General features: G+C 37.0%; 4 protein-coding genes across 5 annotated transcripts; 2 read left to right on the forward strand and 2 right to left on the reverse strand.

Annotated features, from left to right (window-relative positions):
* The first annotated feature begins 68 nt into the window (after positions 1 to 68).
* LOC114521870 lies at positions 69 to 839 on the forward strand. The gene has a single exon (XM_028542441.1). It carries the CDS (start codon positions 125 to 127, stop codon positions 584 to 586), a length of 462 nt encoding a protein of 153 aa, XP_028398242.1. The 5' UTR covers positions 69 to 124; the 3' UTR covers positions 587 to 839.
* Positions 840 to 4,002: 3,163 nt separating this feature from the next.
* LOC114521798 (myosin-2 essential light chain-like) lies at positions 4,003 to 5,971 on the reverse strand. The gene is made up of 2 exons (XM_028542336.1): positions 5,571 to 5,971; positions 4,003 to 4,310 (listed from the first exon to the last, which is right to left on the reverse strand). Exons 1-2 carry the CDS (start codon positions 5,800 to 5,802, stop codon positions 4,105 to 4,107), a joined length of 438 nt encoding a protein of 145 aa, XP_028398137.1. The 5' UTR covers positions 5,803 to 5,971; the 3' UTR covers positions 4,003 to 4,104.
* A 2,986-nt stretch (positions 5,972 to 8,957) lies between these two features.
* On the forward strand, positions 8,958 to 12,113 carry LOC114521810 (deleted in azoospermia-like). 2 transcript variants are annotated; one of them, XM_028542350.1, is made up of 8 exons: positions 8,958 to 9,159; positions 10,780 to 10,845; positions 10,967 to 11,064; positions 11,170 to 11,224; positions 11,344 to 11,403; positions 11,503 to 11,539; positions 11,660 to 11,742; positions 11,824 to 12,113. In XM_028542350.1, exons 1-8 carry the CDS (start codon positions 9,157 to 9,159, stop codon positions 11,905 to 11,907), a joined length of 486 nt encoding a protein of 161 aa, XP_028398151.1. In that variant the 5' UTR covers positions 8,958 to 9,156; the 3' UTR covers positions 11,908 to 12,113. The 2 variants fall into 2 exon arrangements, with proteins under 2 accessions (XP_028398151.1, XP_028398152.1); XM_028542351.1 differs by lacking the exon at positions 8,958 to 9,159 and adding an exon at positions 9,907 to 10,098.
* On the reverse strand, positions 12,095 to 14,539 carry LOC114521809 (centromere protein K-like). Its single transcript, XM_028542348.1, has 10 exons — positions 14,273 to 14,539; positions 13,852 to 13,917; positions 13,472 to 13,547; positions 13,353 to 13,399; positions 13,183 to 13,265; positions 12,969 to 13,067; positions 12,802 to 12,871; positions 12,671 to 12,721; positions 12,545 to 12,598; positions 12,095 to 12,450 (listed from the first exon to the last, which is right to left on the reverse strand). Exons 1-10 carry the CDS (start codon positions 14,402 to 14,404, stop codon positions 12,292 to 12,294), a joined length of 837 nt encoding a protein of 278 aa, XP_028398149.1. The 5' UTR covers positions 14,405 to 14,539; the 3' UTR covers positions 12,095 to 12,291.
* Between the last annotated feature and the right edge of the window lie 151 nt (positions 14,540 to 14,690).

A 14,690-nucleotide genomic window follows, 5' to 3' on the forward strand; every position in this document is an offset into this window, starting at 1 on the left:
ACCGTCGAAAAGCAAACGGCCAAATCCGGTAGAATCCGTAAACGTGGTTTCTGAAGGATTGAATTATATTATTTTTACGTGAAAAATGAAAATGGCGTCTCAAGAGGAGTGAAAGAATCCCAATATGCCAAAAAGAGGAAAGAAAAGATCAGGTGATGGAAGAGAAGAGTACGAAGGTCGACCAGCTGAGTTAACATTTGCTGAATTCTTACCAACGACTGCAAATGAAGCAAAAACTTCATTTTCCAGCGAAAATCTGACAGATATTACAACAAGCACCGAGACACAAGATTCACAAGACAATAATCAAGAGCATACGGGACTAGCCGAAACCTCAGAACAATCCCAGGAGTACACCGTAACCCGTACAAAGAAAGGAAAACTTCCAATAACCTACGAAAACCGCTCAAAAGGCAAGAAAGTGACTGTAGTTTCTAATATAAGTGGAAATGCAGAGTTACTCCTGGTCGAGCTTCGAAAACGTTTGGGCGTCGGCGGCGTTTCACGAGGGACATTTATAGAACTCCAAGGTGATCAACAAAAGTTTGTGGAACAATTTCTAAACAAGCATCCTTGTGTTAAATAGAATTGTTCATTTCTAGAAATTTTACTATTAATACAATGCCATTTGTTGAGGAATGATAAATATTTTAGCACGATTGTGATTTTTCAGTCAACCCTTGGTGTGAGTGTCAAGCATTGCTCAAGCTACTGCACAGACTGCGTCATTCTTTCGTAGAAATTGTAAAAAAAATACGGTATATATGGACAAAGTTGTAGGTAAAGAAAAAAAGTAAAATAATGTCTGTTTCGTTATTTCATAGCATCATAACTTCATCCTGAAAAATAAAATGGAGATCTGATTAAGATTTATTCACAAGGTACAAAAAGCTAAAAAATCAATTATAAGCCATGGTAATTGATAAATTGACTTTGGATTTGACACGGCAAACAAGATAATATATTATCTATGCTTTAACAGCCCAGTATCAAAGATTGAAATTTTACACTGTTTAATTACAGCAATAATCTTATTACTTTGTATCAGCACCCACTGACTCAGCAGTCAGCACTTTTTTCAGTCAGATTATGATAATTGATGATGGCATCTAGTCGACTGACTGGGGGAAAGGTTCACCTATTAACATTGATATTTGCTATCATGAAAACGGGTCTTTATTTATTCATTTCTTTTCAATGACCCATTGTATTGATAGCCGTCGTCGTCGCGTTGGCGTCCTACTTGCTTAAGGTCGCTATTAGCCTTTCTCACGATGACGTTTTGGGGTACTTTCAATTTTCTGAAATGGGTTTAAAAATTATGTTTAAACATCAAAAAGCAATTTCTTTAGAATAAACAGACCATTTGAAGAATAAATTCAGCCTAAAACTAAAGACAGTCGCCGTTACCAAGTCTTAGCTCACGGTTTTTGAAAAAGTACCCCAAAAATGGCGGCATATTCGTCATCGTGAGAAAGGCTAATTGGGGAGCGCGTTAATGGGGGACAAATCCATGTCCCGGATGTTCACTCATTCACGATGTCCGAGGCCAAAATAAGTCGTTTTTAACGAGTTTTTTTATTTCTAAATGTTTTTTTGCCTAAAATATCGTTTCAGGATGTCTAAATTAGTAAAACCAGTTTCAAAAAGCACTGTTTTTCCTTAAATCTAGCCAATCTGTCCATTGATCTAACCAATGAGCGCTTGGCTTAGCATCCGGGACTTGAATTTGCCCCCCCCCCCCCTTATCGCGCTCCCTTTTTTGACTGATGTTTCCGATACCAATGCCTCCTCTAGTGTTATTTATAATCTCTATGCCAAGAACCATGTGGCGTCAGCAGACCTTAAAATCCGCCATCTTTTTGGCGACACGAATACACGATTTGGCCGGGAGCAAGTTTAATATAGCTCAGTGATTACAACTAGGGTTGGTAGATAGCTGCATATTTAAGGCCAAACAACATCACACTAGTTCTTTGTTTACTTTGTCTTTGCCTTTTGTTTTCTTTGTTTTCTTGATAGCACTAATGACAATTTGGCCTCAAATATTTGCATATCCACCAACTCTGATTACAAACTTATTTTGGAAATTAATGTGGTTTTGAAATGCGATTCCTAAACGCTGACAGGTGAATAATATTTAGAGATACCTCAATGGATCATTCAAGTTAATTTTTTGCGAAACGCGTAAGAACAGGCAGAATTATTGTAGATTTATTGCCAGTATAAATGTATAAAAGATCTTAAAATTATACAAGCAAGATAAGAAACTAGAATACACACTGCTACTTTTGGTTGTGAAAATGAAAAGCGCAGTCCTACCTGGAGTTAACTTTCGTGGTTTTGTTGGGCTTGGAATATCGGCCAAAATTCTTCAAACGAAATACGTTTACCAGCCTTGAACTGCTGTTCCAGCTTAACTAGCTCGCTTTCTGTTGGATTTGAACCCAAAGCTCTCAAAACTTCGCCTACTTCGTGGACATCTATCTTGTGATCTCCTGCAACTCGAGCGTATAACAAAAACACCTCTTTGCAATCATCAACGTCAATTTCATGATTATTCGCCATCTTAATATGCTATACTAAACTTTGTAAGACAATTTTCCTTTCACCACAGTTCTAAGTTCTAACTTGGTAAACTTGGTAGCTAGTTTGAACGAGTCAGGGGGTCAGTCACACAGGATTGCCAGGTATTATGATGAGGGGATTGGGGAGAAGTCTATCATACCGTTTTGTCCAGTTTTGTCTGACAAAAAGATTTGCAAACTACAAATTTACACTCGAAATGTTGTGACTTTGTTATATTATCTATGAAACTACAAATTTACTAGTTTTTGACTTTGTCTTTTTGTAACTTATTATCATCGCCTAGTATATATATAGTGCATACAGTTTTGTCGACTTGTTACTCAAGTAACTCCACAGTCTCAAACATTTTTAAAGTGTATTTGAGAGAAAACTGAATAATTTCACCTTAGAAACATCATATTCGCCCTGGAAACGTGTACCGGCATTTTAAGCGCGTGCACGCGCGCACTGAGATCGCGCCTGTGCAAGGTCAATCGAATTCTTAAAGTACTTTATTAGTTTTTTCAAAGTCTAATATTTTTTGTGTTTGTCGGACGTCCACGATGCTAGCAGCAACGAAGTAACAAGGGTCTGAGCTTTGCTGTCGTTGGTTGGAAGTGGGTCAAATTGAATCAATCATAAAACAAAAAGCTATATTTGATTGAAAAATACGAATATATGATCTCTAACACCATTTTATAAAAAGAAGCCAAAATAAGCCAGATAATAAATTTAAGCCAAACGAAGTTTACCTAAGCGTCTCAAGAGGAGTGAAAGAATCCCAATATGCCAAAAAGAGGAAAGAAAAGATCAGGTGATGGAAGAGAACAGTACGAAGGTCGACCAGCTGAGTTAACATTTACTGAATTCTTACCAACGAAAAATTTTCCAGTGAAAATCATGATATTACAACAAACACAGAGACACAAGATTCACAAGACAATAATCAAGAGCGTATGGGGCTAGCCGAAACCTCAGAACAATCACGGGAATACACCGTTACCCGTACAAAGAAAGGAAAACTTCCAATAACCTACGAAAACCGCTCAAAAGGCAAGAAAGTGACTGTAGTTTCTAATATAAGTGAAAATGCAGAGTTACTCCTGGTCGAGCTTCGAAAACGTTTGGGCGTCGGCGGCGTTTCACGAGGGACGTTTATAGAACTCCAAGGTCTCTCTTGCTCCCTCCCAAAGATGGTGGATTACTTACGAACTGAGTACTCAAACTGTCCTGCATGTAAAGAACAGTGAACTCTTGACTATAAAGACTGGAACGATAACTGGCAGTAACAGTTATCTCATAGAGTTATCTGGTCGCCAACTTTGAAGACCGTTTAAGGCCCGTTTCAAACGTCGACGTCTGAAATGGGCCTTAAAATTTCTTTAGAATTAGCATGTAAAACATCATTAACGTGTAAAACATATTTAACGTGTATATACATGTATGCATCAGTATATTTCAACTTTGATCGATCGTTTTATGTACATTGAATGACTACAGAAATAATATGAATGACAGTCGTTTAGTTCCGACGTTTTAAACTGAAGTGATGGATGTTACGAGGTTTTCGTAATGAATCTGGCCATTGTTGTCCTCCTGGCCAGCCAAAAGAAGATCAACTTCCTCATCGCTTAATCGGTCCCCAAGATTTGTGAGTAGCTGTCGAAATTCTGCAGAGCTTATTGTACCATTTGCATTTCTATCAAACACTTTGAAGCATTCAACAAACGACGCTTTAATAGCTGTATGAAATTTAAAGTATGGAGATATTAGTGCATGGACAGCATGGTATGACAGTATATGACTATAGGGCAAAGACGTTACGGCACGGGAGGGGGGAGGAAGAGCGTTCCCAATCTCGTTCCCAGGCTCTTTACTCGTGGGGGGGTTGAACGAGGTTGGAGCGTTCCCACCAGAAACATTCGAATCTAGAGAAGTTGGGCGCACGCGATAAAGAATAGAACGTGCACCCGGGTTTATGATGAATGATCAAATTCCTACCAAAAGTTTTACCCGGGGGCGGGGAATCATGTTGACGAGTTATTTCTCCCTACTTCCTAGTTACCTTAAGCTTGACGAACCCTAGAGCTTTGTATTTAGCAAAATGTCACGCTTTCTACTTAGCAAAATGTCACTCGTAGAGTGTTCGGTGAACATTTTCACCGAACCATAGACTTCCACTTGGCTACGAATGACATTTGATGCACCGGGCTTTTACAAATGCATTTTAAGACAGAGGCTCGATTTACCGTAGGGAACCAAACGCATGTATGTAATGTTTACACCAGGCATACAGTTTTTGTACTTTTTCTCGCTAATGGCTGTTTAATATTTAAAATAAATGTGTGTGGCCGTGCGGTCGTCAGATCTTTTCGAATGCAAATTTCTGAACTCTGAAAAATCGAAGAATCTCTACGTAGTCTGTTTCAAGAGATTTTTGGGTATTGAACCACCAAACCAAATACCCTGTGGCTGTGCATGAAAACATGAACAGTTTTAAAACCTAGCAGTAGCATATCTCATATTATAGCCGACGCTGCTGATACAGACAGGCTAATATTAGGTAGACCAGTTCCTCATTTCACACTGAATCTTCCTAGGTACTGAAAATGGTCATTTTAGGACCTCAGCTAAGGCCAGATCATGACCAGTCAGTTTTCAAGGCAGCTCAACTTGAATTAAATTAAAAAAAATCGCAATTAAAATTTGTAAATGGGATAGTATTGTTTGCTTTTGGAATTGAAGTACATATTACAAACTTATTTTGGAAATTAATGTGGTTTTGAAACGCGATTCTTAAAAACTGACAGGTGAATAATATTTAGAGATACCTCAATGGATCATTCAAGTTGATTTTTTGCGAAACGCGTAAGAACAAGCAGAATATTGTTGATTTATTGCCAGTATAAATGTATAAAAGATCTTAAAATTATACAAGCAAGATAAGAACCTAGAATACACACTGCTACTTTTAGTTGTGAAAATGAAAAGCGCAGTCCTACCTGGAGTTAACTTTCGTGGTTTTGTTGCTTGGAATATCGGCCAAAATGCTTCAAACGAAATACGTTTACCAGCCTTGAACTGCTGTTCCAGCTTAACTAGCTCGCTTTCTGTTGGATTTGAACCCAAAGCTCTCAAAACTTCGCCTACTTCGTGGACATCTATCTTGTGATCTCCAACTCGATCGTATAACAAAAACACCTCTCTGCAATCATCAACTTCATAATTCGCCATCTGAATATGTTATACTAAACTTTGTAAGACACTTTTCCTTTCACCGCGGTTCTAACTTGGTAGCTAGTTTGAACGAGTCAGCACGCCTTCAGGTTTTATACTGTTTACATACGAAACGATTCATAAATTATTCAGGTTACGATGAGGGCCGACAGGTTATGTGAGTGTAATTTGAATAATAAAGACGCGAAGATGATCAGGCGCGGATCCAGCCGAAAATCTGACCGTGTCATATTGGACTAAAAATTTTCCGGTCGGGGGGGGGGGCGTATGGCGAAGGGGGAACGTTTAAAAGCGAATATTGTAATTTGTAAATCCCTGTACTTTCATAAAACCACTGTAAACCATTTTCAAAATTTTTGTCAAGGTATTTACGGATATTTCATTCACACTCAACATAACGTGAGATTTGCATACACAAATTATTCACAGCGTAAATGCAAATTTGTATCATATGGCGCTTTCCATTAAGCGGCCAAAAAGGTCAGACCGGTCATATTTTAAATTGAAATAAAGTATTTCGTTAAGAATATAGCGGTGAAACTGCATTTCCTGTGCTAGGCAGATGTAAATAACGATATACTTTTGTCTGTACCGACTACCGAACACAACAGAACCGGTCTGGCCGTTTTTCCGCATAAAGAAGAGCGCCCATAGTTCGATTTAAAACCTAAAAGTCTTACCTTACAAGGACATTAAGTAAAGATTTTCAGTATTTGTCTCTTGGGAAATAGCAGTTTAAAAATTGTCGTTGCGATTGTATAACGCGAGCGAGCGAAGCCTTTCTTTAGTAATCATTCCATCACGTTGTAGCATGAAGAGCGATATTTCCCCTGAAATATGCTCGCTTAGATTTGCTTTTGAGAAATTTCGACGGATTCATGTATTAATACATTCGATTCAGCCTGAATCAGCCAGGATGCAGCGAACAGACCAATTTAACATGTTATTTGTAAACTATATTCCGAGTTCGAAGTCGAGAAGTGTCGAACTTTATTGTTTATCATGTTTATTGCGCAATCAAAAACAGGCCACCGTGTCGCACCGTGTCGCACCGTGGCTCACGTGGCAAAAGCTTGCCCTGTGATTGGTTTGCTACACTGCACCGTGTCCGAACGTTACTATATTTAGTAACAATTGCGCAATAATCTGCACGCTGACCGTGTCAACTAGTTGCTGTGATCGCAGCTTCGAATGCACGACTAGCTTCCGAACATACTCGGCACAATTCGGCAAGCTTTCGGCGAATTTTATAGTTCAGTGTTAACTGAACAATCATAATATGAAACAAGGAATAATAATTGGGAATTTGTTACCACTTTTAGCAGGAATTGGTAATAATATGACAACGATTACGAAAGATATTACTCAAATAATTTGTTTTAGACATATATTTCCTTAATTCTGGTGTGATTCAAAGAATTAATATGTACTTCTAAATAATGTGTGAATATTAGATTGCAGATGGGAAAATTCTGGATGGGAAAATCTGACCGTGGCTCGAGCCACGTTCGATACGGTCTGGATCCGCGCCTGATGATGGCAACTGATGAACAGAAGTTTCGATTAAATATATTGAATTAAAGTTAAAGTAGGTCTGTTTGTCTGTGTCCACTGAAATTGAAATAAAAAAGATAGCAACAAAATAGTGATAAAAATGAAAACGCAAGTCTTACTCTTATGGCATGACGGAAGTTGGTGGAAATTGCAGTTTTGCATGATATTGAAAAAAACTTTATTCAAATTAGCTTGCTACTGCAAGGATAGATATTTACATTTGGCGAACATTAGGATTGGAAAGCCATGCACATTACTACAATAAAGAAAAGTTTTGGGTGTCAGACTAAATGCCCTAACAGTCTAGCTGTTACACAGTGCAATTTTTCATGCAATCTCACGACACCATTTCGAGATTTAAACTTTCCTCCAGGAGGATTCTAAACTATATATAGTAAAGAACTTCGAGGAGATAATGAATATGAGATACCATGAGATACCATAATCACATATTGTTGCTTTGCAAAGGAATTCAATATACTATATAGCAATTCAATTATATAAACCAATTTTTTTATCACCAGGCTAGGGCTGCTTTGGTGAGACAAATAAGTTTGTGATTTCCTACTGTTTCTGCCACTGAGCCGCGGGATCCTTCGTTATACATTACATTTTTCTCGGATACAGGAAAATTTCCTTTGGTCTTTGGATAGTATATCCACAGAGTTTTTGTTAATCTAAGATTTTCAAAAACATTTGCACCGTTTGAAAAGTGACCTAGAAGGAAGGCCCCAACCTTGACGTGCTTTCAACCCCTCTGAAGAAAGATTCGAGAGTCTCTGGTCACCTAAGGTTACATTTTTTTATCGCGTGTCCGCTGGTCATTTCTCTATTTTTTTCTTTCATGTTTCGTGCTTAATGGACCTTTTGCAGAATAGACCAACTTTTGAATTAGGCAGCAAAAAGGAAATTTCCGAAAAGTGCAAACTAAATTTAGTAAAATTAACAAGTTTGGCTGCAAAATATTGTAAAGTATGGAAAATATAGCCTTGCGAAGTTGCCAATTTTGTATACTTTTTTACTACGGCTGGAAGCGTGTAACTAATTTAGTTACACGCGTCCGGCCGTAATACAAAAGTATACAAAATTCGCCAACTTCGCATGGCTATATCTGCGGCACTTTACAATATTTCACACCAAAACTTGGTAATTTTACTAAGTTTTGTATGCTCTTTTAGGAAATTCCCTTTTTGTCACCTGAATCAAAAGTTGGTCTATTATGCAAAAGGTCCATTGTGCCATGTAATAATGAAGCAGCAAAAAACCCAACTTCTTTAGATGGGAGATTGATAGTGCGAGAGAAAACTGCACTGATTTAACTTTGCACACTGGAACTATGGTGAGGTAAAGGACTGTTTTAGTTAGTTTGGTAATGTTACCCAGCATGCGGTTCTTGTGATGGCATCTGAATTTCCTGTATTTTGTGAATATTTTTCTTATTTTTCACATTATATCTTTCCAATGATATTCATCAATCTGCAGGCATGTGCTATCATTTAGGAAACCATATAATTAAAACTGGCATGAAGCAAATCCATTTTACGCTTCGTTAAATCTGGGTAACCGAGCTCATGTGAACAACCCCTAATATTTTAACAACCTTGACCCAGCCAAGTGACTATAAATAGTTCATCATCCTGTCATATATTTGACTGATTTGACGGGTGATATGGCCCACCCCCAATCAAGAGACACAATATAGAAAGAACAGACAGAACCGTTGTAAGACGCAGAGCATCGAATCACAGTGATCAGAATTAAAGAAATCATCCTGAGACAGAACAAGAATTGACCATAATGGTAAGAGAATAAACTACAGTGAATATTGTGATGAAGTTGCTCTCTCTAAGTCACCAACCGGGTAAGCTGAAAAATTAGTTTGATCACGGTGGGAATCGAACCCGCGTCCTAACTCCTTTGGTTAGCTAGTCTAAACTAGCTAGACTAAACTACAATGTTAGATCCATCAACACAACCATGCAGTTCATGCTATTTACTGCTGATGTAGAAAGATGCAGTGAAATTATTGCTAGTGCAGTACAATGCCAATGGATGTAGCGCAGTATGTGCGGTAAACGTTCAGCACAAAGACGGTCTGAGCTCAGTCTAGTTCAGCGCTGCAGAAAAAAGCAGAAGTAATTGCATGTGGAACATCTACTTTGAAACATTTCAGTGGCGGAACATTGTGCATATATAATGTGCGTTACATTAGATTATTTATATAGCTTGCATTCGTACTTGAATTCATTACAGAATGCCTTTTTTCTCGCGAGGGGGGAAATATCGACGGCTGTTTCAAGCTAGCATTTTTTACACAGAAAATTGCTGGGCCTCAGGTCAAACTCGTTCCTTACAATTAATTTGTAAATTTTATGAGTGAATGCCGCCAATTAAATTGGACAAGTGTCAAGCTGTGCCGTATGATAAAGACTGTGATATTTATTATTTTTCAAACTAAATACAGGTGCACCTGGAATCGTACTTTGTCTTTGATTACGTTTACAGGATTACTCCTAAATGCGTGTAATATCGACAACCAAGTTCTATTGCATCGTGAGAAACATGATTAAAACCTAGTTCGCAAATTCGCTCATTTTGCAACTGAAAATTTAGGGCTTCAGGGTGGTCCAAACAGGTGTGGGGTCATGTTCATTTATATATAGCGAGTCGCCAGACGGGACACGCATTGTGGAGGTTAACTTTTGTAAATCTACAACTGCGCTAACCTCTCTCAAACAGGTAACGTACTGCAGTTACAGAAATACGGCTAGTACAATACAACCGCAATATCAGTGTTTCACTGACATCAGTCGTAGAGGCGTGTATCTATTCCATAGGTTTGCCATTAACGCGTTTTAATTCTGTAGATTTATTAAGACTTTAGTTATTTTTACAAATATTTAGAGCTTTTTGTGCATGTATGTGAATGTGAAAACACTACTCTGTGGCCTCCCGGAGTTTTGGGAGAAATTCATATATTCGTCTTATATGCCATTAGAGAAACTTGCTGAGCCAGCTGAGGATAGAAAAACGCACTAAGCAACTTTTGGGCTTTCAATCAATGAGAGTGAATCATTACTAAAGCTATTTTGGGTAAAACGTCATGGTTCTATTGTTCATTTACAAAGAAAGGTCATTTCTATTTATAGAATCGTGGGAAAATTTCCGGGCAAATAGCTCGGGGTTTTTCACTCAGAGCATTATTATCTCAACAAAACGTCTATTTAGGGAGAGGGGGTCAGAGGTAACAACTCTGAACTTTGACTTACCTGGTTGAAGGAAGGGAGGGTCTCTGGGCAGGGTCACCCTATAGGGGGGTGATCCTGAGGAAATATTCATCTTTTTTGATATTGTAATAATTTCATGATAAATGTAAGTGTAAACTTTAACCAGTAATTTTAATTGTTCGGTAATATTTAGGAATATCTCACAGCAGAAGGTATAATTGTAACAAACAGAATTTTTGTTGGTAGTATTCCTGATTGGGTGAGTGATTGCCATTCATTTTATCAGCACATGTTCATTATTTTTGGCAGTGAAAATTCTACCAATGAGATTTAATATTTCACACAAGTAAATTGACTATTTTGTTTGATGTATACTGTAGATGTGTGAAACTAAACTGCAGTTGGCATTCCAAGATCTCAACTTTGATGTTCAAGATACAAGAATTGTATTAGACATGAAGACAGGGGAACCGAAAGGGTAAAATAAATCTATTTTGATAATCAAGAATGAGTAAAAACCTACACATTTCTGCAATGTTCTCATGTCAATTCTAAAATTGAATATATATATGCTGTGCTTTAGGTATGGTTTTGTGACATTTTATAATGTAAATGATGCAAAGGAATTGATAAAGAAGGTGATTGGGGGGATCAGATTTACTATTCTACAACACTATTCACACATCAATTGCTAAAGTGTCTTGACTCATAAGGTTGTTATATCAGTTATATAAACTTGTGTGTTAATTTGCTTTAGGGTTTTGTTGTTACCAATGATGGAGTTAAACTTAAAATTGATACAGCTGTTAGAAAGAAGGTATATTTAACCAATGGATCAATGCATACACATGTTGCATTCAGTGGAAAATGCCTTGGGATTGTGCAAGACAACTTATCTATCTTCTACTAATTATAGGGTATGCAACATCGATTACAGAACATGTTTTCTCAGAGTAAGTGTCAATTGATAACTAAATCATCAATTTGTATGTAGAAAATCCCATGTGTATTTGTTATATGCAAACGCTTTAGGGCCTTATTATTTCATCTTTTGTTTTGTTTTTGCTTATTAGACGTAATGATCAACAAACCTGCGGGATACGATCATTGCATATTCTACCCAAGTACACAGAATCATCACACACAGCAAGCTCAGGTGAAAAATTAAGCTCATATGATTGTGTCATGATGTTCTAATTTCATGTACCTTGATTTGTGATTCTTGTTTTCACTACAGATACCTGACAGTTACAAAGCAATGGGCAATTATGCTACGAATATTCCATTTCATCCATCATGCACTTACTTTTGGCAAACCTAGGTTTCAACAGCTGGGCATCCAGCTTTCAAACATACTGTAAATATTAAGCAGCATGCTGCCCCTGCTGGACAGATTATTGCATGCCTGCTGGGGGATATTTTATAATCATTTTATCAAAAAATGGTTCGTGTTTAATATTAAAGGTAACATTTGGGGAACTTTCATGAATAAACTATTTTACATATACTTTTGGTTTATAGGTACAATTGGGGAAATAATTGGGATAAATGTGTATATATGCATAAAAAGTTATAGTTTAAATAAAATTTTACATACACAATACATTTATTAAATCTTATGTGATATGCATCATGCACTACAGACTGTAAACAGTCACTTTTAGGGTTGATTCATCTGTTATATTGTCCTATTATATACCTTCTCTTAAGTGTGAAATGCAACCAATCTTATAAGATTACAGTTATCAGGATGTCGCTGTATGATGTTGGATCGTAGTAGCAGTTGTATGTAAGGTGCCCAGTATGTTGGCAGTATCTTGACATAACAATCATGAGGACTTTCAAACAACCTATTCATCAGCGCCTTTGTTAAAAATAAAAATATAAAGCTGGTTTTGATAACCCTACCAATTCCAAAGAGAAAATTCTGAAAAGTATTACAAGGAAAATCTATTTACCTCAATTATATGCTGCAAACTGCAGTATTGTGTTTGCCATCCAGATTCCTCATCCTACAACAGATTTGAAATTTTGAGCAGAATAATTGAGAAGATAACAAAACAACGGAAATTAAATAGCTGTACCTCACTATCTGTGTGGTTTGGAGCTGGAAAATGATCTGACAAAAACTTGCCCTGGAAGAATTTAAAGAAAATAGTTATTTTTGATGCCAGAAAAACATCAAGGCATTGATTCAAAAAGTGCAAGTTCTTACAAGCTGATTCATGACTGTTAAATGATCTTTGGCAGCTTCTTTCTTCTTTGCCTGAAGCTCAGTCAGTATACTAAGTTAAGACAAAAGTTCATCAATCCATATTTGTTCCTGGTATGTTTGTTATTGCATAGTTTATTTCTGACAATTCTTTTTATGAAATCAAAGACCTGCTTTTTTGCTGCTCATCTTCTTGTTTGTACAACACCTTAATTTTCCTTTCCAAGGATTCTTGGATTGCTTTTTGTTCCTCCAACATTTTTTTCTCCCTGCAGTGAGCAAAAATGTAGGAAACTATAGGCAAACTGATTGGAGATTGAAAGAATGTATACTGTTGGTATGTTCACAAAGTTTTAACTGAGAATATAGACATATCTAAATTACCTTATTATATCATCAGCAACCTCCACTCTTTGCTCTTTCACAATACCCAAGGCATTTTGCAATTGAGAAACATTTTGCTTAATCTTTGAAGAAACAAACTGAACATTTACAAAATGTAATTTTGAGGGATTCCCTCATAATTACTTAATTTTAACAGTTAGTTTACTTACACTATCCCAAAGAAATGCCTCCACATTACGAAAATCTTTTGATATCACTATATAAACAGTTATTTTACACATCTTAGCTCACTTTAGTTGTAAATGAATAGTGAAACAAAAAATCAAACCTTCAACATCTTGATTTTTAAGAATATCCAGCTGAGCTTGTAATCTTCTTTCTTTATGCCTTAAGATTTTTATTGTCTAGAAAAAAATATTCACATAAGAATTATTAATAGGCGAACAATAGCAGGTGTGGAATTACTAGATGTAAAAATGTGATCAAGAAGGGCAGACAATATTCTGTATATGCAACAAGGTATTCTCCGGTGACCAGCGAGGTAACATAATCATCTGCACATGCATGATAACAGCAAGTATTTAACCGAGTTTATACATTCATAGTTGTTTTACATCCTGGCAAAGCATGGTTGGTCAGCACACTAGTTCCATCTCTATATCCATTTTTTTCACTCTATAACCAGCAGTGTGTGAGAACAATACTTACTGCATTTGACTTGTCTGTTCCAACTGGGGGTTTATCATTTTTGTGACTTGCCAATCTGTTATGAGTCTACAACACATGGAGACATTTGTGCATTATATATATTTGGTATTTTTCCTATCAATTTAACCATTGATTTGTATAAATGGTTAAACAGATGTCAGCTTACGCACCACTACCCACTGGGCCTTGCCCACTTCATAATATATTCCACCACTATCTATAGACGTATAGAGTGATGGGTATCAGTCATGCATGTCCCCATTGAAATTTCTATTGTCTTTGCACCCCTGCGAGATGGCGCGGGCCTTTAACCTTGGAAGGGTCTGTTAAGGGTAGGGCATACACCAAATCTTAATTCTCCATCGTTTGTGTATTGGGAGGAAATTTTGATAACAATTAAACGAGGTCAAATTATTTATACCTCCTGAATATGTTCCCACGTTAATTCACATTCATCCATAATTTCGCCAAACTTTTTTCTTGATTCATTTGCACTGCTGGTTGGACTGCAGTCATGACTATCATACGATGTTTGCACATTTGCAGACGCCATAACTTCAATAAAAGATAACTCCTTTTACCCAGCAACACATTGCTTCTAGTTTTACGTCAATTTTGCGTTAGTTTGAAATAAAAAAACCATCGAAAATTAGACTATTTTCTCGCTAAAACAAATTACCCGCCAGGAAACCGGTAAAATTTCTCGCGATAAACGTTGTTTATAAAAGCGCGGCGCCAAAAACTTCCAATGCCACTGATCTCAAAATCACAAGGTTGCAGTATGTATTCTTTGGAACTTGATACCAGTTTTACAGTTTAATATTTGCGCATTTTACAAA

Source organism: Dendronephthya gigantea, unplaced genomic scaffold (genome assembly GCF_004324835.1).
Source record: "Dendronephthya gigantea isolate DGI-Jeju-01 unplaced genomic scaffold, DenGig_1.0 000021F, whole genome shotgun sequence".
In the NCBI taxonomy this organism is placed as follows: domain Eukaryota; kingdom Metazoa; phylum Cnidaria; class Anthozoa; order Malacalcyonacea; family Nephtheidae; genus Dendronephthya; species Dendronephthya gigantea.

What these genes read in the sequence shown, in the direction of transcription:
- LOC114521870 (XM_028542441.1), top strand. Translation starts at nt 125, where the DNA reads ATGCCAAAAAGAGGAAAGAAAAGATCAGGTGATGGAAGAGAAGAGTAC.
- LOC114521798 (XM_028542336.1), bottom strand. Translation starts at nt 5,802, where the DNA reads ATGGCGAATTATGAAGTTGATGATTGCAGAGAGGTGTTTTTGTTATAC. An exon ending in ACCACGAAAGTTAACTCCAG is followed by an intron (nt 4,311 to 5,570) that starts GTAGGACTGCGC and finishes AATTTCATACAG; the next exon opens with CTATTAAAGCGTCGTTTGTT.
- LOC114521810 (XM_028542350.1), top strand. An exon ending in ACAGAACATGTTTTCTCAGA is followed by an intron (nt 11,540 to 11,659) that starts GTAAGTGTCAAT and finishes TTTGCTTATTAG; the next exon opens with ACGTAATGATCAACAAACCT. An exon ending in ATCACACACAGCAAGCTCAG is followed by an intron (nt 11,743 to 11,823) that starts GTGAAAAATTAA and finishes TTTTCACTACAG; the next exon opens with ATACCTGACAGTTACAAAGC.
- LOC114521809 (XM_028542348.1), bottom strand. Translation starts at nt 14,404, where the DNA reads ATGGCGTCTGCAAATGTGCAAACATCGTATGATAGTCATGACTGCAGT. An exon ending in CGTGGGAACATATTCAGGAG is followed by an intron (nt 13,918 to 14,272) that starts GTATAAATAATT and finishes CATGTGTTGTAG; the next exon opens with ACTCATAACAGATTGGCAAG. An exon ending in GTTGCTGATGATATAATAAG is followed by an intron (nt 13,068 to 13,182) that starts GTAATTTAGATA and finishes TGCTCACTGCAG; the next exon opens with GGAGAAAAAAATGTTGGAGG.